This window comes from Marmota monax, unplaced genomic scaffold (assembly GCF_021218885.2).
Source record: "Marmota monax isolate L192 unplaced genomic scaffold, Marmota_monax_Labrador192_F-V1.1 WCK01_AAM20220418_F8-fsc00024, whole genome shotgun sequence".
NCBI lineage: Eukaryota > Metazoa > Chordata > Mammalia > Rodentia > Sciuridae > Marmota > Marmota monax.
The window spans coordinates 9,809,177-9,837,054 of record NW_026695224.1 but is presented as its reverse complement, the minus strand read 5'-3'; the positions used below and the strand labels follow the sequence as shown (position 1 = coordinate 9,837,054).

At 44.3% G+C, this 27,878-nt stretch overlaps 1 protein-coding gene across 2 annotated transcripts in view; it reads right to left on the bottom strand.

Moving 5' to 3' along the window:
* The window catches only part of Gnao1 (G protein subunit alpha o1), a 154,317-nt gene extending 132,591 nt beyond the window's left edge, over positions 1–21,726 (bottom strand). The window contains exons 1-2 of one of the 2 annotated variants that reach the window (XM_046434262.2): positions 20,751–21,726; positions 20,492–20,534 (exon numbers count right to left, since the gene is read on the bottom strand). In XM_046434262.2, coding sequence (XP_046290218.1) covers positions 20,492–20,534; positions 20,751–20,868 — 161 coding nt within the window. In that variant the 5' untranslated portion in view covers positions 20,869–21,726. The remainder of the gene's footprint in view (positions 1–20,491; positions 20,535–20,750) is intronic. The other variant, XM_046434263.2, reaches the window with a different exon arrangement.
* Between the last annotated feature and the right edge of the window lie 6,152 nt (positions 21,727–27,878).

Below are 27,878 nucleotides of genomic sequence, written 5' to 3'. Positions count from 1 at the left end.
AAGGGCCCACGGGGCGCCTGTGCTCTAGAGATTCTCTGTACCAGCCTCTATGTGGCTACAACTAGTCCCTCATCATTCCTCTCTGGAAGCTACTTGCCCAGAAGTTTCTGTGAATTGAAACCCTTCCAGGAGCCAGGGAAGACAATGGAGAACTCTGAGTAGCCAGATAGCACAGCAGCAGCCCTTGCCTCCCCCACTAATATCTAGATAGTTCATTTTTACACACTTGGTCCCGTATCAGATCCAGGCTGACAGAAAGGCAGCAAAGCCCAAGCTCCTGAGCACGAGCACTCTGCACACAGCCTGTGTGCTCTTGTCCTACGCGCTACTGTGCAAGAGAAGTGGAGTAATGCTTGAGGTGGGATCACTGAAAACAGCAAGACATGACAGATGACAGCAAGTGAAGAGAAAGGGACATTACAGAAAGCATACTGAAGTGGAGTGAATTGTATTCTAGAACCAACTGAGGTTGGCGGGATATGGGGGGGGTGGCAGATAGTCAGCTCACTAGTTGCCCCCAGGGACCCTGCTTTTTAGCACAAAGCAATAATAAGAAATGAGGACTTTAGGACACTAGGATAAATATGCTACTGCAGATAGCATTCAATTACTTTCATAACACTATATGACTATTTTCTTTTGTAAATGTCCCTTCTGATTTCTAAAACTCTCCCTGAACTGAGAAACAGTAAAAAAAAAAAAAAAAAAGCACATTTAAACAGTCAAACTGGCTCACAAGTAGCACTGTGACAGGACTTCCGGGCTGCGCTTAGTTGTTAAAGACCTTCTTCCCATTGAGTGCCAAGTAGCCTAGGTCTGCACACACACATTTCAGATCCAGGCTGACAGCCAGCTTGTCCCTTCCTTTCCCCCATTTCTCCCCATTGTTTAACCCTGCAGTTGCATAATTTACTGTCACCCTGTGAAGGGCCATGTGTTCCAGAGTAGGAAGCTGTCATGCTGAATAGAACACTGCTGGGCTGTGTTCACAAACAGAGCAGCTCACGAGTCCTTTGCACAGCCAGCAGCAGCAAACCTCCTTGTGTGCAGGCAGCTCTGACCCTCAGTGAGATGGGGCAGGTGCTGCCAGGAGGGTGCAACCATAAATTCTCTCTAGTCCATTGTATAACAAAACAGGGTCATAAAACCCCAACCATTATTTTGAAGTCGGGACCAAAAAAAAGCATACCCGGGACAACTCCTAATTTGGTTCCTAGAACCCGAGAAGTTATGAACTAATTTACTCAGTTGGGCGGGAACATTGGGGGAGGGGGCAGGAACTCTGGGTAGGAACTCAACCAGAGAGTTGACAGTAACCAGGCCTGCATGGATCTGTAGCTGCCTGTACAGTTTCATTAGCAGCAGCCCCAGGTCTGTGCAGAGCCGGGGCCTAGGAGACAGCATAGTGGGAAGCGGGAGGCGCAGGGGTTCTGCAGGTGTCTGGACTCCAACACAGAAGGCTTGGAGTCCTGTGTGGGAGTGACAGAGCAAGCAGGCTCCTCCAGTCCAGAAATGTACATCCAGTGAGGAGCCAAGGCGTGAAGCTGAACACACGTTTTGGGGTAACCTCTTTGAATTTCACTTTCCTCATCTGTAAATGGGGTTATTAAGAACCTGCCTCCAAAATGAAAGTTTCATATAGGTGAAGCATCGTAAGTAAATACTATTTCCTTTTCCTCACCTGGCTCCCCAACCCTTCCTGAATATTCTTTCTTTGGAAGTCAGGAGAATCTAAACCACATTCATCCTTGTTTGGCCAATAGTAAACCATGGGAACCTAGACAGGTCACGCCCCTCTCTGGGCCTCAGAATCTACAAATTAACTATTAGAATTTATATAAAAATTAATGGTCAATGATTGATGATGAAAATAGAATCAATACACAAACGTCAACAAAAAGTATTTCTATAAACCAGCAACAAATACAAAATTCAATTCAAAAAAAGAAGCAAATATCAAGAGAATGAGAAGACAAGCCACAGACTAGAAGATATTTACAAAAGATGTGTCTGATAAAAGAGTGTTACCCCCCAAATATACAAATTCTTAAAATTCAATAATAAGAACAGAAGCAACTCAATGAAAAAATGGGCTGAAAGCCATAACAGATACCTAGCGAGGATGGTAAATAAGCAAATGCAGATGGTAAATAAGCAAATGAAAAGATGTTCCACATCATATGTCATTAGGGAAATGCAAATTAACAATGATGAGGTACCAGTACACACATCTCTGAATGTTCAAAATCCAGGACACTGACAATAGCAAATGCTGGCAAGGATACAGAATAACAGGCACTCTTATTCATCACTGGTGGGAATGTAAAATGGTACAGCCACTTTGGAAGACAATTTGGTGGATTCTTACAAAATTAAGTATACTCTTACCAGACAATCTAGCAATTGTGTTCCTTAGGATTTACCAAAAGGAGTTTATTTTATGTTAATTTATGTCCACACTAAAACCTGCATGTGGATATTTATAGCAGTAACTGCTGCTATACACATAATTGCCAAAACTTGGAAGCAACCAAGATGTTGAACCAAATATGCAAATGAATAAAAAAACAACTATGGTACATGTAGATGATGGAATATTATTCTGTGCTAAAAAGAAATGAGCTGTTTAGCCACGAAAAGACTTTGGAGAACCTTAAGTGCATTTTACTGAGTGAAAAACAATTTGAAAAGGCTAATGCTGAATGATTACAACTGTATGACATTTTGCAAAAGGCAAAGCTATGGAAACAGTAAAAAGATAAGTGGGATACCAGGGGCTGGGGAAGAGGGATGAACAGAGGATTTTTAGGACAGTGAAAATTCTCTGTATGATACTATAATGATAGACGCATGTCATTATACATTTGTCCAAACCCACAAAATGCACACCAAGAGTAAGCCCTAAGGTAAACTATGTACTTTGGGTGATTATAATGTGCCAATGTTTGTTGTTCAATGTTGACAAATGTACCCTTTGGTGAGGGATGTTGATAATTCGGGAGGCTGTGTATGTGTGGGGGAAGCGAGTGTCTGAGAAATCTCTGCACCTTCCTCTTAATTCTGCCGCAAGCCAAAAACTGTTCTTAAAAAAAAAAAAAAAGGCAGTTACAAGGCCATGGTAAATATCAAGTGTCTAGCTAGAAAGTAACAAAAGTAATTAAAGCCTCTATTGGAAAAACTATGTCTTTCTTAGGAGAAATTAAGATAATCTCAGTAATGGTGAAACATGATGTGCTCATGGATCAGGAACAATCATGGTTTAAAGATGTGAATTCTACCTAAGCATATTAGTGGATTCAAAAAATTAGAATTTTTATAGCATGGTGTGTGTGAGAGAAAAACATTCTAATATTTTAATGCAAGCACAAAGGCCAGAGAACAGCCAAGATCTCATGAAGAGGAAGGAGAAGGAGAATTGGCAACTCAAACATGAAGATGTGTTGTAAAGCCGCATTGATCCAGACAGAGCGTCAGTGACATGAAAACAGAGTCATGTTTTAGTAGTTTGGAAAAGAGAGCCAAGAAACAGGTCCCTGGCACATATAAACACTGTACTTAAAATGCAGGTGGCCCCACAGAAAGTGACAGAAAGAGTGGCCTCTTCAATAATGGTTCTGGGACAAATGAGCCCCAACCATCATGGAGAAGATGAAATGAGCCTTTTCCTACACTACACCGAGAAATCAATTATAGGTAAATTCAACACCTCCACAGGAAAGAGGAAAAGCTTTGGAGCTTTTTGAAGAGGGGGGGTGGGTAAGAGGAGGATAGCCTTTGCCACCTCAAAATAAAGAAAAGCTTTCTTTCTAGGAAAAAAAAATGAAAACCATGACTACATTAAAAAGAAGAATGTTTTTTTTTTTATCATAATATACCTTCAGTAAAGTGAAAAGATGAGCCAGAGGCTAGGAGGTAATATTTGTAATAGAAAGAAAAAAAAGAAAAGAGAACAGGACTAGTATTCAGAACACATAATTATTCCTACAAATTAATAAGAAAGGAAACCTAATAAATATACCAAAAGCTGCTCACCCTCCTTGGTAACCTAGAGTCTGTAAAGTAAAGGCACCATGAGATACTACTACCCACCTATCAGCTTGGCAAAAATGAAAACAGTCTGACAACAGAAAATATTGGCAAGGATTTAGAAGAACAGGAATTGTCTCTGCTAGTGTGAGTATAACATGGGATCGCCACTTTTAAAAACACTGGGCATTATCGATAGCATTGAAGATTCCTAGTAATCCTACTTCAAAGAACTCTTCACAGGTGAGTGTGCCCCAGAAAACACACATACACACACACACACACACACCAAAAAAAAGGGTAGCAGTGTCCTTCATTGACCAAAACTCAAAATGACTCAAAGGCACATCAACAGTAGAATGAACAAATAAATTATGGTACAGTCATGGCTGGTATATAACAATGGATATTACATAGCAATTATGTGAACAAGTATATTTGTGAATACTTCTTAAAAAAATTTGAGATACAAAAATGAATCTCATAGACTACTAAATAGCAATGAAAACTAGCAAACTACAACTGCATACCACAACTTGGATAATTATCACAAACATAACATTGAAGGAAAGACTGAAGACTTAATATCTAATAATTCCAGTGACATCAAACCTGACAAAACTAGACTACATGATTAGAGGCTAGACACATAAGTGGTGAACTCTAAAGAAAAGTCAATAAACACTAAAAAAAAACCAGTCAAGGTCATGGGGAGTGAGAAAGGAGCTGTGATCAACAGAGATATTTAAAGAGGGTCTTGGATGCTAGCAATGCCCTACTTTTTACCTGGTGATGATTACCTGAGTGCATGCTTTCTTAAACATTTTGTAAAATATGGAAGATGGGTGCACATTTTGCATGTATTCTGATCTATGTCACAACAACAATTTATATTTTTGTTGTTGTGGTTATTTTTAAAGCCAGTTTCACTGCTATTTCTTTCTGGAAGCCTTCCCAGACCCTGCACCTAGCTAGGTGCTCCTACAACATCCTTCACCTCATGGGCTCTAAGAGCACCCGTGCTCTGGGGGAGTCTATTTTCACCCACTATTACATCCTGTGTCTACACAGTGTTCACCACAAGGTGATTACTCAATAAATATTTACTAAGTAGTCAATAACTGCATTTAAACAACTGAGTTGGTAAAAAGCCGTTAGCCCTGGACTAGTCAGTTGGTCAACAGATAAGAATGTTCTGCATGGTATGATAGAATCAGGAAAACAGATCTACTCACCACGCACTGGCTTCATCACCTTGAATAAATCATTTTTTTCCTCTAGTAGTAAAAATGATACAAATAGACACCATTTAATGAATTGCCACTATGTGCCAAGTGCTTTTAGCTGTGTTACCTCATTTAATCCTCACAGTATATCTGCAATGTGTTAATTTTTTGTCTCTTGTTAATGATTAGGAAACTGAGGTACCCAGAAATTGAATAATTTCCCCTAAATCACACTGATAGCCAACAAATGCCAAAGCCAGGCTCTCCAAAGCTCATGCTTCTTAGCTTAATGCACTTCTTTTCACAGTGGCTTCTTCTTCTTCTATAAAATGGGGGTGCAGCAATGTCTGCATGGTGGGCAGGAGCGTTGCAAGGCTCAAAGGAGATAACGCACCACCCCAGTGTGAGGAAAGTAATAGCACAGCAAGCCTCCCCCATGGGCCACACAGACAAGGCAGACGGTTCCTATCCACACTGACTTTCCCAACCAGTTGTGAAGGAAAGCTATGTAAACAGGAAAACTAGGAGCACACATCAATAAACGGATTCAAGGAAACCACCAGGAACAGCACGTGATGCAGGCTTAACTGCAGCTTTGTCTGGGAAGCGCTGCGGGACTCTCCATCAGCCCTCTTCACACAGCAGAGAGGGATGGATGAAAGCTTTGCTGCAATTCTTTTGATTAAAAAAAGTGTATTTTTATAAGTTAGACTTACTTAAGTATAATTTACTCAGAGTAATAATCACCCTTTTTAGGTATATAGTTGGACGAATTTGGATGAATATACACTATTGTGTAACCACCACAGATTTCCATCTCCATCGCCCCCAAAAGTTCCCTTGTGCCTGTCAGTAGTCAATCCCTTCTGCTATTCCCATCCCAGTTCCTAGAAACCACTTATAATTTCTGCCCCTATAGTTCTGCTGTGCCCAGAATGCAGGGGGACCATTTCAATATGTAGCTGGGTCAAGCTGTTGGTTTCAGTTCCTTGTGGCATTCAGAATGAAACCCAGATGCCACACCATAGCCAGCAGACCCTGTGTGCTTGGCCTATCTGCCTATAGCTTCAACAGGTGTCACTTTTCTTTCCTACTGTGCAGCTGGCCCTGTCGTTGCTCATTCTGCCTCCACTGACCTTTCTAATTCCTTCTCCCCTGCCTCTAACCACTCTCCATTACTTAGCCCCAATTTCCTCTTTCAGAACATTTATCCCAATATGAAATGAAATGCTTTCACTTATTTACTGTCTCCCTTTCCTAAAGCTGAGATGTAGTTGAGGGCAGGGAGCTTGCCTATCTTAGGGAGGACACTAGTCCTAGAATCCCAGGAAGTGCCGAAGCGTAGCTGGTTTTCCAGTGGCATTCATAAAATGAACAAACCTGAGACAAAGAGGTTAGGGAATAATGAGGTCATCGTGGGGAAATTTTAAGCGAAGATTCAAAGAATGAACAGCCTTTCACATCATACGGCAAGGGGACAGGGGAATTCCTATAATTCAGAACCAGGTTCTCCCCACTGCTATCCTGCATCCCTTCCCCACTGACAGGGCGGTGGAAGGACCAGGAAGAGAATGTGGGTGCCTCTCCTGCCTATGACACTGGTGCCTTCAGACCTGTCCATCTCCTAAGACAGGGTCCCCCCACAATCTCAGCTCTGGCCTGTCCCCCGCTGGAGCTCCATCCAGGCTCACAGCCACCTTGTCCCATCCATTATCCCTCTGCATTCTGGGCACAGCAGAATCACAGTGACAGCCATTTTCTCCTATCCCCAGGGTTGTTTTGTCTTCATACCCTGGAATCATCTTCAGCACTCCTCCCTGTGGAAAAGCAACACACAATTCTTCTCGCAACCCTGACGGCGTGAAGAGACACAGTCCTACCTGGGGGGGCTCCACACCCTCCACAGAGAGTACTCGTGGACACAACATGCGCTGGTGTCCACAATTCCCTGAGCCCACGTCCCAGTTTTCTTTCTCAATTAGCACTAGAGTTCTGAAAGCTTAATTCTGGTACAGTTTGTTATATCAGTTGGGGGTGACCCAGGGAGCAGGAGGGAATTCCCCTGCCACAAGAACATCAGTGTTGCTGGACAGCAGGTTTGAACTGATGACCTTGAGCTGGGGGCAGAGGCTTACAGACCACATTCAGTCCAGTTTCTAAATTTTATAGGTGAGGATACTAAGTCCCAAATAAGTTAAGGGACTTTTCTGGGGCCCTCAAGGTATCCATGATTACAGGGACAGATGAGAACTTGAGTTTCTTGGCTCCTACTCCAGACTTCTATGGTAAAATTTTCTTGAGTGTAGCTTCTATCCCTTTTCCTTCACTGAAACTGCTTTTTCAAAGGCCAATGACAGCTTCAGTCACCAAATACAATGAGCTTTTCTCAGCAAAGCTTGGGACCAGAACCCTACTCCCACCCAGAACTTGCTGAAGCTTGTTCCCTTTTTGGGCCTGCTCCTGCACCTTTGATCTCTGCCCCTTTGTCCATATGCAGCTTCCTGTGGGTCTATTGAAGGTGGCTCACCTCCATTATGACGGGCTCCTTCCCTGGCCCCTCCTCCTCCCGTCCACTTGCTCACTCACTCTGGGACACCGTATTCACTCTCAAGGCCTTACCACCAAGGGCAGCTGAGCCCAACTCTCCTTCCAGCCCCAATCGCTCTTCGAACCACCAGAACAACCTCCCAAGCACACTGCCCGACATTTTCAGAAAATTATCTGCAAGGACCTGAGATTTATGCTTGTGGCTTGGCTTGCCATTTTCCCTCCACTGTGTCTCTTGATACTGCTGTACTTCTAAACTTGATGACATAGCTGAACTCCATTACCCAGGTTCAGAAATGGAAGGTGTCCTCTGATCTACTCTTTTTGCCATCTATTCTGTCTCCAAAATCTGCTCCCATCCATTCATCTCCTCATTGCCCTTTCTACTGATTTCCTAGTTCAGGCTACACACATTTCTCTTTGCTGTTGATTTCTCTCTAGCCCCCCATTAATCAGCTCTCCTGACTTTGCACCATGCTGTATACATGCAAAATGATCAGGGGATCCTATAATGTAGCCCTACTCTTCCTTTCCAAACACTTCTCCTCTCTAGACACATGGGGCTGTCCACTCCTCCTTGAGAGGGCACTGCATGTTTGAGTCCTGTTTTTGTGCTCTAGCTTGCACAATTTGTTCTTCCTAGAAGGCTTTACCATTTTTGTCAGGATGATTCCAGATTTAAGAGAAAGAATCCCAGTCATACTAGTTCATATAAAATAAGGGATTTATTAGTTCACATAACTATCAGGTCCATAGAGCTGGCCCAATAATATCAAATGTCTTTGTGGCTTCTTCTTTCCCTTCTCCCAACTCCCTTCCCTGTTCCCTAGTCTCTCAAAGCCCCACACTTGCTCTCCTATGATAAGCAAGCTTTCTCCTTGCAGAGAACACGGAGATGTGGAAACATGACCCCAGGCAGCTCCAGGTTTCTATCCTCCCAGCCCACTGAGGACCTTGCTGGGATCCCAGATAAAGAGCTTTCTCACAATGACTACAGATTTCCAGAGAAGGGATATGATTGGCCTGACTTGACTCACAAGGCCACCCCTGGGCCAATCACTGTGGTAAGGCCTGACTCATATACCTACTTCTATCTTTAAGCAGCAGGGGACAGTGACAGGCAGCCCCACTTAGAACAGCCTGCAATGAGCAAAACACGGTCCTCCGCCAAGCTCCTACTCCTCTAAGTAGCTCTCTCCCAGCTTAATCTTGAGCCTTGTCCAAATTAATTTTGCTGTTGCCTCTTCTGTACCTTCACAGCTCCAATTTGTCGCATCCAGTGGATTCTACTCTCTGAGAGCAAGAACTGCATCTCTCTGTGATCAGTTTCAGGCCTTCCCCAAAGGTGTGACTCCAGGAAAAAAAAAAAAAATTCACAGTCTGCAATTAGCGTGACCAATAGTTTGTTTGAGGCTACTGCCTGATTCCCCTGGGACCTGACTGTTCGCTACTGAACTCCAAGCACTTAGAACAGTGCCTAACACATAACAGGTGCTAGATAAATATTGGATAAATGAATAAATGATTTGAATAAAATAAAGGTTATCAGACTTTGGTGTTCCAGTAAATGAGCACAACTGCTTTTTAATTCTTCTCACTTAAGAGAGAAAAATAAATGCTAAGGCAGGAGCTTCATCTTACCCTTGAGTTTCTCTACACTCTCCCCATCCTTACTAAGCCCCATTAGTCTCAGGAATGAGATACACATTCATGTCAAGATCAAGCTGTCCTCACTCTCAGGGGGTCTGCTACTTCTACCACTTCCTCTATAGTATACCTTCAACTGCTCCCTCCATCAGGGCTCTTGCTTTACAGCTTCTCAATGGATCAAGTCCCCCCCACATTAGCCAAGAAAACAATAAAATAAAGTCCTAGCCAGCTACAGAGGCTCCTACCTGAAATCCCAGTGGCTCAGGAGGCTGAAGCAGGAGGATTGCAAGTTCAAAGCAAGCCTCAGCAACTCAGTGAGATCCTAAGAAACTTAGTGAGATCCTGTCTGAAAATAAATAAAATAAAAAGGGCTGGGGATGTGGCTTGGTGGTTAAGCGCCCGGGGTTCAATTCCAAGTATGAAAATAGTAAATAATAATAATATGATGATGATTCCTTCTAGTCCAGATTTCTTTTGAGGGTGGGTGGTGGTGGGTGAGCCTTCATCCTCAGCCTCCATCAACTTCCTCAATGCCAGATACTTCCTAACTCCCACTGCGCTTGGCTTTTTTCCCACCATTTCATTGAACCACTCTCCCCAAGGTCACTAACAACTTAACCAGACCTAATGGACACCTGCCAGTCTTCATCTTATCTGACTACTGCAGTATCTGACTCAACTAACCACTTCCTCGTCTTCGTGCAATGCTGTCCCTCCTTGACTTTCATGATGCTGCTCTTTCTTGGATTTTCTTCCCCATCTCTCAGGTCACTCCTTCTCAGCTTCCTTCACAGGTTTTTCTTCCTAAATTATTCTGATTTCCGGAAGTTGGGTGTGTGTGCCTGTGGGGCACACTCTAGGCCTTGTTCCCCTTCTCACTCAGCCTGCCCACAAGCACCAAGGAATTCCAAATTGACTCCTCCCTGGAAGACGGGTCTAGGCAGATGACTGCCAGGGGTTGGGGGATGATCCACAAGAAGCAGCAGAAGGACTCAATGAAGTCATTATTTTTCTCCCTGAGTCTTCCCTCTTCCTCTCTCCTGCATTCTTATACCCTGGGGAAAGATACACCCATCCCACCCATGGCGCAGACCAGAAATTCTGGACTTACTCTGGTCTAAATTCTCTAAAATCGATCCCCTCTTCAATGTCCTTTCAACAGATCATCAAAAGAGTTCAGTTATTTCAGCCAAGCACAGTGGCGCACACCTGTAATCCCAGTGGCTCAGGAGGCTGAAGTAGGAGGATCTCAAGTTCAAAGCCAGCCTCAGCAAAAGCGAGGTGCTAAGCAAGTCGATGAGATCCTATGACTAAATAAAATACAAAATAGGGCTGGGGATGTGGTTTAGTGGTCAGTGCCCCTGAGTTCAATCCCTGGTACCCACTCCTCCCAAAAGAAGTTCAGTTTTTCCATTGGCTAAATATCCCTTGAGTTTGTCTCCTTTTCCCACCCACATTGTTATGCTTTAATTTAGTTCTTGATCTCTCCCCACCTGGATCACAAAAGTAACTTTCCATCTGGTTCCTAACTCCAGGCCTGATGCCCTCCAATCCACATAGGTAATCTTTCTAAAGAATAAACCAATCTTGCCACTCATTTTCTTAAACCTGCTGGTCTGGTGGCATCTTATTGTCCTCAGAGTAAAATCCAAAGTCCCTTAGCATAATAAATAAGACCATTCATGATCTGGTTTCTGACTCATCTTTCATCCCCTTTTCTCAACATGCCCCTCACATATTTTGCTCCAGTCAAACCAAATTATTTCATATTTCCAGAGTGTTCTATGCAGTGACACAACTCAGTGCTTTTGTACACGCTGGTTCTCTGCCTGGCCTAACTACCACTGGGTTTAAAGACTCAACCTGCATTCCATTTTCTTTCCTTCCTTCCTTCCTTTCTTTCTTTCATTTTTGGTACCGGGGATTGAACTCAGGGGCACCTGACCACTGAGCTTCATCCCCAGCTCTATTTTGTATTTTATTTAGAGACAGGATCTCACTGAGTTGCTTAGCACCTTGCTTTTGCTGAGGCTGGTTTTGAACTCACGATCCTCCTACCTTGGCCTCCAGAGCCGCTAGGATTACAGGCATGTGCCACCGTACCCAGCCTGCATACCATTTTCTTTCCACTGATGTCCCTGAACTTCCTGTCTGAGAAACTGCCCTCTGTTCTCCCACAGCATTCTGCACATACAGATATCACCACACTTCTTGCCCTGAGGTGTAATAGCCCTTTACCTGTAGCTCTCTAGACTGTGGGCTCCTCAAGGGCAGGGACTGAGACCTTCCTCTCTGCCTCCATGAACCATGTGAATGCCCAGCAAAGCAGGCACTCATAAATGCTCATGGGTTGATGGATCCCCTACTGTCCAGTCTTTCCCAGCTGTCTCTAAGCTGCCTTCCTCCACCAAAGCCAGGGCCTTCAGAGGCAGCTTCTCTCTGTTGCATGAAAATGGCCCACACTTGTGAGTAAGGGATGAAAAGTGATTTCAGGAGCTGTCCAGATGATTGCGAGGGAAAACTATGGTCTCCAAATCAGCATGGCATGAAATGACAACCATCACCATCCCTCCTCCAGAAGGAACCCAGCTAGTCTTTCAGCCACCAACCTCACCCAAGTCTGGTGCCATCCCATTTACTCTTAGGTACTATGTCCCAGACTTCCAGCTTTTCAATGCCCACACTGGTGGTGTTTGTCTAGTAAGAAGTGTTATGGGGTGACCACAGAGAGGACATAGGTTTTAGAATTATATAAATCACTATCTGAATCAGCCCTGCCATTTACTAGCTGTGTGGCCTTGAGTGCACCACTTAACTTCTCTGACCCTCACTTCCTCATCTGCAAGATGGAACTGATGACTCTATTTCCTTATAGGCTGACGTGAAAAAACAATGAAGACAATGGATTAAAAATGATGAATACTAGCAGGGTGCAGTATTATATAATATACGCCTGTATTCCCAGTGGCTCCGGAGGCTGAGGCAGGAGGATCATGAGATCAAAGCCAACCTCAGCAATGGTGAAGTGCTAAGGAAATGAGTGAAACCCCTGTCTCTAAATAAAATACAAAATAAGGCTGAGGATATGGCTCAGTGGTCAAGTGTCCCTGAGATGATCCCTAATTTAAAAAAAAAAATGATGAATGGCCACTGAATGATCTATGGCCACTGAAAGCTTTCAATATTATTTTGGCTTGTGTAGAATCACAGGTACATTTCTGTGCACCTTCTTTCTGTTTTTTAGTTTTTGTGGTGCTGGGGATTGAACCCAGGGCCTTGTGCATGCGAGGCAAGCACTCTACCAACCGAGCTACATCCCCAGCCCTCAACTAATGTTTTTAAAGCACCTCCTTTGTGCCAGGCTCAGTGCTATAAATACATAAAAAGAAAATAAGTCACCATCCTTGATTTGGGGTACCAGACTAGCAAGGGATTCAAGCATATAAAAGCCTAATTAATTTACAATGTGTGATATGTATCAATGGTCAGGGGAAGTTAAGAAACTTCACAACCTGCTTAGTGGTAGAGCCAAGATTTGCAGCCAGGCAGTCTGGTCCCAGAATCCGTGTCTTAACCACCTCTCAGATTTTTGAGAAGTATGCTATATGGCTTCTTTAAATTACCATTTCAGGAACAGGCAAGTCAGAGTCAATTTCAAAGCATGGAAAAGCTATTCCTGTAACAATTTTCTACAGGAAAACCTATCTGTTGTCCAAGGCATACCTGAGAATTCCGGGTAAATTCTTGGCCATATACTTATATTTTTATATATTATTCTCCTTTATTTATTTTCATTCTATTTGTTTCTCAGATGGTTCACAAATCAAGGGAGTAAGGGACAAATTCAGGGCACTGACTATTAGCCTTGCAGGATTTTATTTTACTTTAATTTTTTGGTGCTATGAAAAGCACAATGTTTTTCCTCTTTTCTGTAAAGAAAATTAGAACTAAAGACAGCTCAGCAGATAAAAGCTGTGGGTGGTAAATACTCCCACTATTCCCCACTGCATTTCAGGCTTCTAGGTTTCTCCTGGCATTTACTGTAACTTAGAACTGAAAATGCAGAAGATGCCTGGCCTGAGAAAGTCCATGGTGAAAGTCATGATCCAGTTAAGAGATGTACAAACTGAGGCCCAAGGGGGCTGAATTATCTGCCCAAAGTCAAATTAGAGGATGAGTCAAAATTACTACAGAGTTCTCCTGATCTTCCCCTTACCAGTCTGAAAAATCTCTCAACTTTCCAGAACTTAGGTACCAGACCCAGGCAAGTTCTTCTGCGTGCAGCCCAAGCCTGGGGGATGCCAGGGCTGTCTCCATTTCTGAGCATCCTAGAAGCCACAGAAAAACCACTTCTCTCTTACATATGTCACTGGCTTGCTCCTCCCAGTAACATCCTGTTTCTTACTAACGAGACACTTTCAGATCCTCCTCTTTGGTTTGAGAGTCTGCATGAAAAGTTTGGTTAGGGTTGGTTTTCTCAAAATGCCCCTCAGAACTATGACTTTCTTGGCTGACAAAGCTTTGTGGTTGAGGTTTCTATTCTGCAATTAGCCTTAAAAGAACTTTCAAGGGTACCTCACACCCTCTCAGGATGTAGCCATAATTGACGCTTTTGTTTAGAACCTTAAGACCCTGAAAATGAAGGGAATTCCCAATTTCATAGATCATTTAGAAGAGGAAAAGAGCTTGGGTACACCTGGCCCAACTTTTTGAGGAAACTGCACCCTCAGAGGGGCAGAGGCAGGGCTGCTGGTTTGGACTCCTGGTTCAGGGCTCTTTCTCTTTGTAACATCACCCAGCCTCTTGGGCTGAGGCAGCTGCGCCATCAAAAATGTCACATCAGTTATGACAACACCATTTGTTATATAACTGGTGCTGCAGAGCAGGCAAGGGGAAGAAGCCATGAGCATGAACCACGGTGCCCCCCTTCTGGCTCTCGGGGTGGCTAAGTCCCACATACTTGACAAGAGAACTCCGCATGGGAAGGGCACACCCACTGATCAATCAAAGGAATAAAAACTAGAGTTAACATTTGTATAACAGTTTCCATGTTCCAGAGGTGGTTGTAAGCGCATTCCACGTGTTACCTCATTTCATGCCCACCACACCCTGTTAGGTAGCTATTTCTATTACTATCCCCACTTCATAGGCGAGGAAACTGTTGCACCAGAAGTTAAGAAACTTGTTCAGGGTCGCAACCTGCTTAGTGGTAGAGTCAAGATTTGCAGCCAGGGAGCCTGGTCCCAGAATCCGTTGTCTTAACCACCTCTCAAATTTTCGAGAAGTATGCTATATGGCTTCTTTAAATTACCATCTACCTATGCTTCTGAACCCCTCAGTGGGCCACTGGTCTGTCCTCTCCTTTCCCCTTGTTAATCACTGATTTGTTGGGCAGTCTCCATTCTATCAGTGCTATGTGTGAAAAAGGGAGATGGAATAAAATAAGAACAGAATACAAACTTGAACACATTCCTAGAATGAGGGTTCACCTGAGCACCTTTAAGCTTTTTTTCTTTACAAAAGGGAATGGTTTAAAATCTGTATTTTCATAGAGCCATAATCTTTAAATTTTTTTAATTTGTTCTACCTTTAAGTGTTTTATGAAGATGAAATCAATAGACGTGATGTGAAGTGCTCTCCTCACAGCACCTGTTTTGAAATCCATATAGTATGTACACATACACATACACACAGATCCTGTTTTCTTTTTTCAAAATAGAAAGTTGTTCTTTACCAGTGTCAGTTTTGGGGGTTTCCATTCAAAACGAAAATTTTTTTCCTTTGAGTTTAGAATTTTCCCCTTCACCAGCTTATTAGCTGTCTTTCAGATTAAGATGGACTCTTGCAATAAAGGTCTGACTTCTTAAGAAATGAAAATGAACACTCACTGGGAGACAGGGAATCAAGTTCCTGCAATCCAGATGGGCTGATCACTGGTCAGAAAAATAGGCAGGACCTTATTCTATTCATATTAACTCTCCACTGACTGGCATTCACTGTGAGCAGGTGAAAAACATGAGTGATCTTGTCTCATCTTTAACAGATGTGGCATCCTAAGAAGCACAACATGATCTTGGATTCCATGTGCTAAAACCAACAAAACATCACTCTAATATTTGGCATTGTAAATCTTATCCAGCTCCCCACATACAAAAGGGAAATTCTAGATTCTTATCAGCCATGTCAATCCACGTGAAACTTCATCCATTTAATCTAATTGGCAACAACCCTTTCCACAGCATAAAGATTTAGAATCCAGTGGGTAACTGAGGTTCAAGAAATGCACAGCTGACTGGTGAGGAGATCAGGTGGACTGTTCACTACTCTTCTGGCAGGAAGATCTGCTGGTATTTACAGCTCAGTGAACAGAAAGGAGGGAGAGAGCATCATCCATCAGCAAAGGAGAACTCATCTGCTACTTGATCTGACATTCTGTTCGGCTCATGCTGTCTCCAGAGAGCAAGGTGCATCTATTTGAATAAACATGGAGACAGGAGAAAGGGAGGGAAGCAAAGCAGCCAACGAGATGACTGCAGAAATAACAAGTCCACAATCTAGAAGAGTGGCTCTCGATGGAATGCTAACTCAAGATGGGACCCTTCGGGCATGTGTCAGAAACACCCTTTGAGATGGTTCCACTTTCAGAGTCATGGCTGCAAGTTGCCATTTACCTCCACTAATGCCTGCCACTTGGCAGGTGCTGATCAGCAATGTGCTAAATAATACAGGATTGCCTGAATCCAAACCAAAGAGGAGACATCCTAATTACAAAGTCAGGGTAGTTGGGAGGAGAAAACTGAAAACCACCAACTTTTTGACAGAAGGTGTTTTTTTTCCTGACAGGGTGGGGTCTGTCTTTCTAACCACATCCCACTTGTAAAGGCTATAAAGGATTTGTATGAGCAATCATGTCTTCATCAGGAAAATCTGTTAGACGGGTTTAAAACAGCACTGAGCAGGTACCTTGCAAATGAACACACAACTGAGATGCTCCATTTTGCTGTGTCCATTTAGGTAAAGCCTGGCAGCCAGCAAGCCCTGCCTCATCACCACCTCGGAAACCTCTGTTTAATGCTCCAGAGGCAGATAGCCTGAACTCAGCATCCCAGCAAACTCAGCATCTCGAATGAGGGCAAACTGTGGTGCCCACAGCAACTGCACAGTTCATTTCGCATTTTAATCACGTTCACAGTCTAAGCAGTTGTCATTATCGGTTCAGAACAGGGAACTTGCTTAAAGTGATACTTTATTGATTCTATACCTCATAAAATATGACTCTTTAAGCAATTTCTTTGTAAGCGTTTGTAAATTCAATAAAATGGACACATCTTTTAAAAAGTTGTATTAGTCTGAGTAACTTAAGAGCCTTGTTGATTAGCTGCAAAACACAGACAAGGCCACAACCCCTTAAAATAAGCAAAATTATTTAAAATGTCATGCAGGGAAAAAAAGAGTCACTGATTACTCACAGTATGTGTAAACTATATTTGTGCTGTATCAATTATCATTGTTTATTTCTCAGTACTGAAATGTTTTGGACTGACACAGAGCTCCCAAATGCTAACTCACAATACACAAAGGAAAATAATCTCAGAAAGCTATGTTCAAGTAGAATTTTTAATAATAAAAAAGCACTGAGAATCAGCCTTCTAAAAATGACAATTTAATCTGTGGCATCTCTTAAGCAGATGCAAGTTTCCTTTTGTGACATGTATCAAGCAGAAAAAATTTCAAAGGTCAGTCTTCCTGCAATGTTCCTGGGCTGATGATGGTATCGACACTTTGTTCTAAGCAGCGTCTGCCAGCCAGTCTTTATCATTAACTTCAGTTACTGTGGACATATTTGGAAGCCTACTCCTTCTTCTAATCAGCATACTATAACACAGATGAGGACACAGGCTGAACAGAAGCCCTCTTTGCTCTTTTGGAAATGCTGAGCAAAAGGGTCCGGCACTGTCTGAATATCAATATTCTTCTTCAACCCAATGGGCTGTACTACTAAACTCCAATCCCCATTAGGCAATCCCACAGAGGACTCCTTAACTGCCTAATTTCATCTGCCCAGGTGAAATAACACAGCATCCTAATTAACTTATACACATGGCCTGATAGATTGGTCACCAATCATATCCCATTGGGAAGTGGGAAACTGCTTTCTGGAAATGCCACCTAGATTTTCAGGCTGGGCCCCACCCAGAAAGTACAATTCTCCTGACTCAAAGTGACTCTCACTCAAGTGATGATCTCTAAAACCATCTCTGCAAATGAGACTCAAAAGAATTTGTCACTAGGATACAGTGACACCAATCCCACAGTTTGTGGTTAATAAAACAAGCTGCATCCAGTTTGGCTCAAGGCCCTGATCTGATTTATTTCAAGCCAAGCTGCAGGGCTCACAGGAAAAACTGCCATTCATGAATGCTTCAGGAGGCTAGGGTCCCTTGTGGCAAAATTTACATGGCCAGACACCTTTCTGATGGACCTTTTGGGCAAACCTAGTCTATTTCCTAAAGAGAGATGGTATGTAGTGCTTTAAAATTTTTGTTTTAGCTACAAAATCTCAGTTTTGCGTGACATTTTTCTCCAAAAAGGTGTTCTATGGGAGTTAAGAAAAGAGAAAATCTAGGATAAAGAGATAGAGGAAAAAATAAATGTCCTGCCTTCTGATTTAATTGTCTCAACACCAAACACTTCATTTCCTCCCTCTTGTGTTACCAAATATGAGACACATAGGACTTTCCCCAGAAAGCCTATATATTGCCTTCATTTAAAATTTCCTGCCCCAGTACATAATTAGGAATTTTCATTCTAAAGTGGCACACCTATCTCCTCAGAGAGCTCAGCTCTCTTTGAGTAAAAAAGGCAAGATACCCTTTGGGGGACTCAGTATGTATTTTTAAACTTCTTATTAAATCAACCTAATTTATGGGGCATGCTCAGGAAACGCAGATAATGTGTCACTTTGGTAAATGCAAAGTTAATTTGCAGACTAAACTGTCCCCCTCCTACCTTTCCCTCCCCGGTTTCCGAATGCGTTCGGCTCCCTCCGAAGTGGCTCGGTTCTCTCCGCCAAGCCCAGACTCGGCTCCGAACACTACCGAGTTCCTCCGAGCCCCGCGCCCAGGCCGAGCCGAGAAGAGCCGAACATCTCCGAGCTGAGTCCCATCGACTTTTCCGGCCTCGGCTGGGCGCTGTCCACCACTCACAACGCCTGAAACCTCACCCAGCTTCGGTGGCTGGGGCTTCTACCGGGTTCCCAGCCTGCCACTGCAGATTACACACTTCTGAAGTTTTGAAACGTCCCCCCTAGGGAGAAGGGGGTGGCGGGTTGCATTTCCCGACTTGCTAGGGCTCCAGGCAGATGCAACATGCACCTTGTTGCAAAGAGCAATTCCCCAGGCCCCGCCTCTCCATCCATTTGGGTTGCAAGACCTCCAGAGAAGCCCCAGGCCAAATTACCGGGTGGCTCACAAGGGTGCGGCAGCGGCGAGCGGAGCCAGGGGGCCTCTGCGAAAGAAGGCCCCAGGGAGCTCTCGAACAAAAATAAGAACACGCCAAGCAGATGGGGGAAATTGTCTCTGAGTCGCTACTCCCTGCCATCATGGCGCCTCCTGGATCCCGCTTGTCATGCCTGTTACACATGCAAGATTTTTTTGCTTCTTGGTTCTGAAACCGCAAGCATGCTTCGTCTCCCACCCACCTTCCCACGAAAAGGGTTTTTATTTTCCATTGTTTTCCTGCGGGATGCAATTACTTCGGCTATTCTGTCAAGTTGAAAAATAATCATTTTTGTTTACTGCACAGCAACCTCTAATTAGGAACTGTGTGTGCACGAAGGTGTCACAGCAAAGCGACGTGGAATCCTCGCTAAACAGTCTTAACGAACTCCTCCGTCCTGAACTGACAGGCCAAGGAAGCAGCAGGACCGGGAGGCCCCGAAGGCGCGCACCCCTTCCCTGCTGGCCACCCCCTCCCCAAGCAAAACTGCTTGTGGTCTCACCAGGAACTGCCAAGTGGATGGGGCAAGAAGCGAGCCTGCGAGTAGGAAGGAGGGGCGAGGCTCCTTATTGAGAAAGTGTGGAAGGAAAGGAATATCCCATTTTGCTTTAATTTTCAACTATCACTCAAATCCACCCCCAGTTAATTAGGAGGGGAAACTGATATCTAAGGCAGAAGGGGGCGGCGGCAAGTGGGGCCTGAAATCCGCAATGTGGGTAAATTACATGGAACACACGGCCTATGCAGAGTGTAAATAAATACATTGATAAAGGTCACGGAGCGAGTGAAACCTGCCCGTGTCAGGAAAGCAAATATTGGGAGAGTCGGGAGAAGGGCCTGGGGCGACAAGGGGCAACGGGCATTCAGTCCTACAGCCATCCTCGGTACCCCTTCCATCTCAGCCTTGGATACAGCTGTGCCTGTCACATCCGCTTGGAAACCCACCCCTTCCCCTAGCACACGCCCCCTCCCCTAACCCTGGTCCTCTTTTTTTTTTTTTGGGGGGGGGGGTTGTAAAAACCACAGCCTCCAATTCAGCACCAAATCCATGAACAGCAGACATTTGATCCTCCACCCCAGTCTAAGGCTGGATTCCCTCCATGTTTTAGCCAAGTTCAAAATCACTGCCCCGGGAGAAGAACGGAGGGAAGCAGGAGGAGGAGGAGAAACAGTCAGAGACAGAAATGGAGGCAGCAAAACACACGAAATACTCCACGAGCAAGAGTAATGATCATAATCATGCCAATAGTGTGATGTTCTGATCAATATGGCGGACACCGTCATTCATACAACTACAGACGCTCCCCTTCCCTCCACCCCCCCAAAAACACTCACCCCAGGAGTTGGGGTGGAGGACCCAGAACCAACGTAGGAAGTGGGGGTGGGGAGGCGAAGCCAGGTCTGTGTGTGTGTGTGTGTGTGTGTGTGTGTACGAATTTAAAAAACCAGGCCTGGAGAGCAATGTGGAGTGAGCAAGGTAATAAAAACGATTTTTAAAAATCATTCTTTAAAAAAGTACAAATCCCAATGCCACAGGGACTTACTTCATCTGCTTCACAATGGTGCTTTTTCCTGATTCTCCAGCCCCTGTTGGGACATAGATAGGGGGAAAAACTGGTGAGTGTCAGTTTAGGGGAACCGGGAGGGGGGATTTAAGGCATGCGAGGGGGTGGGAGATCCTGGGCACATGGTAGTGCCAACTCGGTGACCAGGTCTCCCGGGGTACAAGTGTGGTGGGGGGGTTGGCGGCGGGGGTGCGTTGTGGACGGGGTCGGGGATGGGGGTGGCAGCTGTGGTCCTTACCCAGCAGGAGTAATTTCACATCTTTGGCGGCGCTGATGCCATCCTCTTTGAGGTTTTTCTCAATCGCCTTGCTCCGCTCGAGGGCGGCTCTCTCTTCTGCGCTCAGAGTACATCCCATGGTGGCCCCTTCCCTGCCACAGCCCGCACGACTAGGCTGGCACGGCTCCCCGGCTCGACGCGCCCCCCACCCCCCCAAAGAGCAGAGCCTGGGCTCAAAGGGGGAAAAATCACGATATCTTCTCCTTGGCTGGGATCAAAAATGTCGGAAGACCAGAAACCCCCCAAAAGACAGCCGCTAACAAGATTCCAGCAGCGGAGACTCCGGGCAGCGGGTGGGAGTCTGGGGGAGTCGAGGCCGAGGGTGGCCGGGTCTGGGGCTCCGAAGCCGAGGAAAGAGGCGCCCGCGGGCCAAGGAGGCGCGGGCTGCAGGCACTGAGGCTTGTGCACGACCCAAAATAAATAAAATAAGAGTCGAGGTTGGATCCGCAGCCGGAGCCGGCGGAGGGTAGGGTGGGGTGGGGGGCAGGGTGGGTCCTTCTGCCGCGGCTGCCGGAGGAGGAGGAGGAGGAGGCGGAGGAGGAGGAGGTGGAGGCGGCGGCGGCGGCGGCGCGGGGTGTGGAGGGAGTGAGTTAGGGGGTGCTGCTAGTGCATGTGCATCGCCGGTCCTCAGCCGTCGGTGCGTCCGCGGCGCCTTCGCCGACCCCCGCGCGCTGGGCAGGGCTGGGCAAGGGGCCGGGCCGGGGGGTTGGTCTCTAGCGGGAGGCGGCGTCGCTGTCTCCCAGCGCTCGCATCGCTCGGTGGAGCCTAAGGGAGAGAGAGGGAGAGCGCGAAGGAGCCGCGGGCAGCGGGGAGCTCAAGGGAGAGGGGGAGAGAGAGAGAGGGAGAAAGAGAGAGGAAGAGAGAGAGAGGAGAGGCAGGGAGGGAGGGAAAAAAAAAGGGAGAGCGATCAAGCGCGCGCGCACTCCCGAGCCGCGGGGGAGGGGGCGAGCGCAGCGCGCGAGTGCGCCAGCGGCTCTGCGCACCCGGCTCCGCGAGCCGCCTGCTGACGTCAGCAGAGCCGCGCGCCGGGCCCCCGGGACAGCGCGGGCGGGGGTTGGGGGAGGGCGCGCGCTCGGGAGCCCGCTACTGCTGGCGGAGGCGCGCGCGCGCGCGCCTTGCCTCCCCCTCCCCCCTCGCCTTCCTGGCCGCGGTGGGCGCGTGCGGGCTGGCGAGGGCGGGGCCTGGGGCCGGGCGCGCGCCGGTGCGCCCCACCCCGCCCCACCCGGCCCGCGCCGGCCTCCTTGTCAATGGGAGCGCGGGGCTCGACCGCTCGTGGGTCAGGTGGGCGCCCCAGCTCGCGGCCCGCGCGGCCTCTTCCCCTCTCGGGCTCGTTCTGCATCTCGTCCCCAGCAGCTCGCCTTCTTGGTTGCTCTCCAGCTCCTGGGGCCGTAACAGCTGAGACCCGGTTACCTTAGCAAACGTGAGGAGACAGTGGGTTGGGATAAACCTGCGCACCCCATAATTCGCCCCTGGGCCCCCGGGCTGATTCGGGGCTTTCTGATTCCGCATTTACTGAGCAACTAGTATGTGAGAGACGAGGCTGTGAGGAGAGCGACAAAGTCAGGGCCTGTGCTCCAGGAGCTCCTGCCTCCTCAGGGCACTGTCGACCTTGCTCCCCGAGATTCCGACCAGCAGTCAGTGCAAGAGCCGGTTCCGCCCCGGGGCTTTGGTGTCGAAAGAGAGGGACAGGCTTTCACCTGAGCGTCTAGCAAAGGCTTGCTCCCGGACACGGTTTAAATGCTTCTGCAAAGGGCGGTCAGCTTGGTTCAGGTGGTCTTTGCCCTGAATTCTCTTGTCCTGCCCCCTGCCTCTTACACACACACACACACACACACACACACACACATTGAATTCTGCATGGAATTTTGGTGAGAGGAGAGTTTTTCTTCCTCCCTTTATCTAAAAAAAAAAAAAAAAAATTCCCTCCATCTCAGCCCAAATAAGACCCAGAAACCTGGATCAGTTACACAGTGTACAGCTAATGAGTTCTGGGGGAAACCAGTATATATTGCCAAAGAAGGGGCATATTCTGGGTGGTCTCGGAGATTTTGAAGAAACTCATTCTTACTGCACAAAATAGTTTTACAATCAGTTCCACCAGACAGCCCCAGGGGCCCTCCTGGAGAAAGGGGCCGATAGGCAAGGCTGCCTGGGGATAAGACAGGCAAGTGGCCAGTGGAAAACATTTTTTTTTTTTTTCCTAACAGTTGGGCATTTCTGTGGCTCAGAAAGCAATCTTGTTTGTTTCAACAATAGGAAAAAAAAAAAAGAAAAACACTCCTGTTTTGGAAATGTTACCCAGCATAAAAATACATTTGCAATGGGGGAAAAAGAAAGCAATTAGGGCCCACCCAGGAGAAAACATTTTTCCCCTGATTTTTTTAAATTTGGCATTTTCCAGTACGGATTTGCCCTCTTCTACAAATAGCTGTCTGTGTCAAAAGTTGTATGTAATACATTGAAATTTTAAATTTGAATCATATTGTACATATTGTAGGAAACTGAAAAGGAATCCTACAGAGAATTGTTTTATAACTGCTTTCCCACCTCTGCCTCCCTCATTATCCTTTCCTGTTTGTTTTTGGAGAAGGGTAGATTAGGGAATGAATCTGGTTTGGATTAAAATCAGAGTATCATTAAAAATCATCCTTCCAGGTCCAAAACCCAGAGTTAGGTACCCAACATTCTATAGAATTTGTTATTTCCTCTGGAGGTTGCTAGGCCACTTACACAGATCTATCATCTATCAGATACAGGGGGAAAAATTCAGTAATCTCACCCAGTTCTTCTGTTTCTACAAGACTATATTTGAAAAACCAAAGAGGTAAGGCTATAACCATATCTTTCCATATGGTGGGTCACATTTTACACTTTAGTGTACTTTCATCTCAAGTAATTTTTAACTGAAGATCTTACACTCTTGAGCATTTTGGTTTGTATGGTGATTGAAACTATCCTTGACTTTAGGTATATTTCCTCCTTCTTGGTATAAGATCAAGTATGGTGGAGGCACAAACCTATATTTTGTGTTTTTTTTTCCTTTACTCACTCAGTACTTACTAAGCTACCATGTATGGTGGGGGTCATGTTCTAGGCACTGTAGATGTTGTATTTCAGGTTTGCCTATCCTGCTTTCTTTTTCTGGGTCACTTTGCATCTTTATGGCTGGGTTTCATAAAAGACTAATAATAATCCTCTTCATCTGTATAGTGCTTTACAGCTTACAGAGCACTTTTACAAAAATTATCTCATGTGATCCTCCCACATAAACCTCAGTTAGGCACTGTGGTGTGGGAAGCGTCATGGCTGAGTGGAAGGAGCCTAGACCATGAATAAGGATTGATAAGAGAAAAATTCTGACATGTCCTATATTTAATTACAAAGGGACAGGGGATGGAAGGAAAAAAAAGATGTGGAGAGATTAATGAATAACAAGCTACAGGCCAAAAAAGAACAAAGGACTGTTTTCATAAAAATGAAATTCTTGAATGCTAAAACCTTAAACCTGTCCTGATCCACGAGGTGCCACGGCATCTTCCTTGTAGCCCCAACCAATCCAGGCAACTGTAGCTTCTCCTTATAGATTGTTTCATCCCAAAGCCTTTGCTTAGGGTAGTCCAGCCCCTCTCGCCAATAGCACATGTGGCTTCAGTGTAAACACCTCTTACTTTCCTAACCCATGTCTTCATTATAAAGTATTCTGGCTTCTTAAATTTAATCAAACTTTTCCAACTATGAACTATCCTGATGCTGATAGTTGTGGGAATTTGTCCCAGGACTTGGTAGTTTCTTTTTCTGGCTAGCATTTGTAATGGCTCAATAAACTATTGTATTTCTGGGATCTTTTGGCCTCAGGAGTTTTGGATTAGCAGGACTGACCTATGTACCCATTTTACAGCTAAGGAAGTTAAACCTTAGCTTAGAAGCTTGAATAACTTGTCCAAGGTCTCAAAGTTATTAAGTAATAAGTCTGTGCACCTTTCACATGTGATTGAGAAATAATGTGTCTTATACATAGGTCAAGCATGCTTTTCAGACTCAGAAAGCTGACAAACCTAGGACTCAGACATATTCTGGTTCCCTGAAAGGAAGTAAGGATGAGAATGTCAGTTCTTGGTGAATTATTAGTAATCCAATAATAGCACATGTGTTTATTTTATCCACAATTAATTCCTCTGGGAATAAGGAAATTATATCTTAATATCAGAAGTGGGGTTGCATAGACCATTTGGTTTTATTTTATATGAGTCTCAGAATTATATTTCTCTGATTATTTCTGTTGGTCAGAAAATAACTTTCACCACTCCCTCCTTGCTACACACGTATCGTTCAGCATATTTTTAATTTTAAAAGTAGACAATTTGAATGTTTTATATAATCTCTAAAGGGAATTAGCACAAAGCCTATATTAAGTTGCTTTTTATTTCTGTCCTGGGGATTGAACCCAGGGGCACTCTACCACTGACCTACATCACCAACTCTTTTTATTTTTAATTTTCAGACAGGTTTTCACTAAGTTGCCAAGGCTGGCCTTGAATTTGTGATCTTCCTGCCTCAGTCTCCTGGGTAGCTGGGATCACAGGAGTATACCACCATGTCTGGCCTTGAGTTGCTTTTTTTTTTTTTTTTTAAACTATGTGGCTCCCAGTTCTGGAGGACAATAATTCACGATTATTTATAAGGTGCCCCTGATTTACCCAATGCAGGCTCTTATTAGGTGAACTAACTTTCCCTATTTGTTCCCTTATATGAAATTACTTTGATTAAATATGCATGTATTCATAGTCTACCATGTTTCATATATTGATTTAGACTCAAAGAGAGATGTAGGTAAGAGCATAGAGTCTTGAAATCTTGAAACCCCTGAATATTTTCTCAAAACTATTAACATTAGAATCAGCTGGGGTGCTAACAAAAAATTCTGTTATCCATCTTAAAAAAATTCTGTTATCCATCTTACTTCTACCGTCAGGCTCCTCTTCTGCACTTTGCACTGATAGACATTTCCCAGGTGATTTTTTTTTTTTTCTGTACGAAGTGATTTTCCTGTACACACAGAACTAGGAGCTTAAAATCCAGATATCTCACGTGTTTCTGAATTCAACTTTTCTTTATGTTTACTAGTTTTTTGTGTGTTTCTGTCAAAGGAAAAAATTATGAAAATTTTAATTCCTTATGAGCACTACTGTCTTGGGAAGAAAACAGACTCAAATGTGTCGTCCATGAGCTAAATTAAACGAAACTAAAATGTCAAGTGAATTCAGCATTTGAAGGAGAATGGTAGATCACTAGAGATTTTGGGTTTCTGCACTAAATGTTTCTATTATAAACTTGATAGCTCATAGTCCAACTTAGTGGTGAAAGTAATTTAGAAGAACATCTGGCCCAAGGCGAAAATATGGCTATTTGGAGAGGGGAGGTTACTGGAGGCTGAACCAAGGGTCGCTTTACTATTGAGCTACATCTCCAACCTTTTTACATTTTTTATTTTGAGACAGGATCTTACTAAGTTGCTGAGGCTGGCCTTGAAGTTGGGATCCTTCTGCCTCAGCCTTCTAAATTGCTGGGATTATAGGCCTGCACCACCATGCCCTACTAAAAGATGACTTCTTATTTTCTGATAGATATCTGGCATTAGTTAGGAAAAGTGCTGATCAATTTTCTTTCTTTCTTTCTTTTAAATGTCTCCCTATTAAAAAACAAGCTCCCTAATCAACAATTCCCTGACTGATGTTTTGCACACATCTCTCAAACCATGTAAGAATTACCTGAGGTGCTTTTTAAAATGGAAATTCCTTAGTATCATTCCTAGAATTTCTGAATCAGTAAGTCTGAGGTGGAGCCTAGGAGTCTTCATTCTTATAATTTTTTCCTTTTCTTTTATGTAGTTTGAGAAGCTCTTTACTGGACTGTAAACCCCTTTGAAGTGAGAGAGTTGTCTTATCACTTTGTATGTGTTCCAGAAGTCAAGCATGGCCCACTGTCCACAAGGTCATCAGTTTTAATATTTGTTAACTAAATTCACCTATCTCTAGCAAAGGCCTAATCAGATAATATATCAAAGCTCTTCCCATATCTGAGACTTTGTGATTTTCCCATTACAAATTTTGTTAAATGATTGTTCTAGAAAATTTTAAGATTGGGGAGGTTCAAAAAGGTAATGGCTTGTCTTCTAGTAAGGTTCTGAAAAATGAAATGATACTACTGATTTTAAACAAACAAATGGAACTTGTGAGAAGAGTATATGGCAAATGTTTTTAATATTTCCTTCAAAAAAATCTTTGCTAAGTTTTGAGTTCCATTTTTGTTATTTTATAAGTGTTCATGAAAGGCAAATGGCTTCCTTATGTATAATTGTTATGGATAAGAGATGCCATGGGAAGAATGAGAGTTTTGTGTATTTTTAAACAAAGGATAGATTAAAGCTTGCAGGTAATTGAATTGAGCTCTTGAGTTACTGAAGTCCATTTTATGGTCACCATTGACAACATTATTTGTGGATGCACTTAGAAGGTTCGGGAACTTTGAAGAGGATATGCTTTGCCATTTTTGTCAATTTAGGATAGATACCAAGGGAATCACATAGGGATGCATTTGGCTTGAATAAAGTGGAAAGATGGAGGTGGTTAGGACTTGTCTTTCATGTTGATAATAAGATTGACTAAGAGCTGAACTTGAAATTGGAAGCTTGGCTTAATGTGGAGGCATTACCTAGCAGGCATGGTTTGGTGTTGGATTTTCTTGGGAAGTCTTGTATTAAATACAAAGATTCTCATTTGTTATGATGGGCTAACAACAACCCCTTGCAACCTACTGAGGCCGGAGCTGGCAGAGAAGATTAACATATTCATATTTGTAAAGTATTTATTTAATACTCATTGTGTCTTCCACAAGACAGATTTCATGACCAAAAGTTGTTGCATTATTTATTTTTCTATCTCCATAAAGCCTTTTCACACATGCAACTCAAACACGTTTTAGACATTATCTCATTAGTCTTCTGTGAACTTCAAGGTCCAACGTCTTATTACCTCATTGCTTTTTACAGATAGAAATGTTTTTGTTTGTTCCTGTCAGTTTTATTTGTGA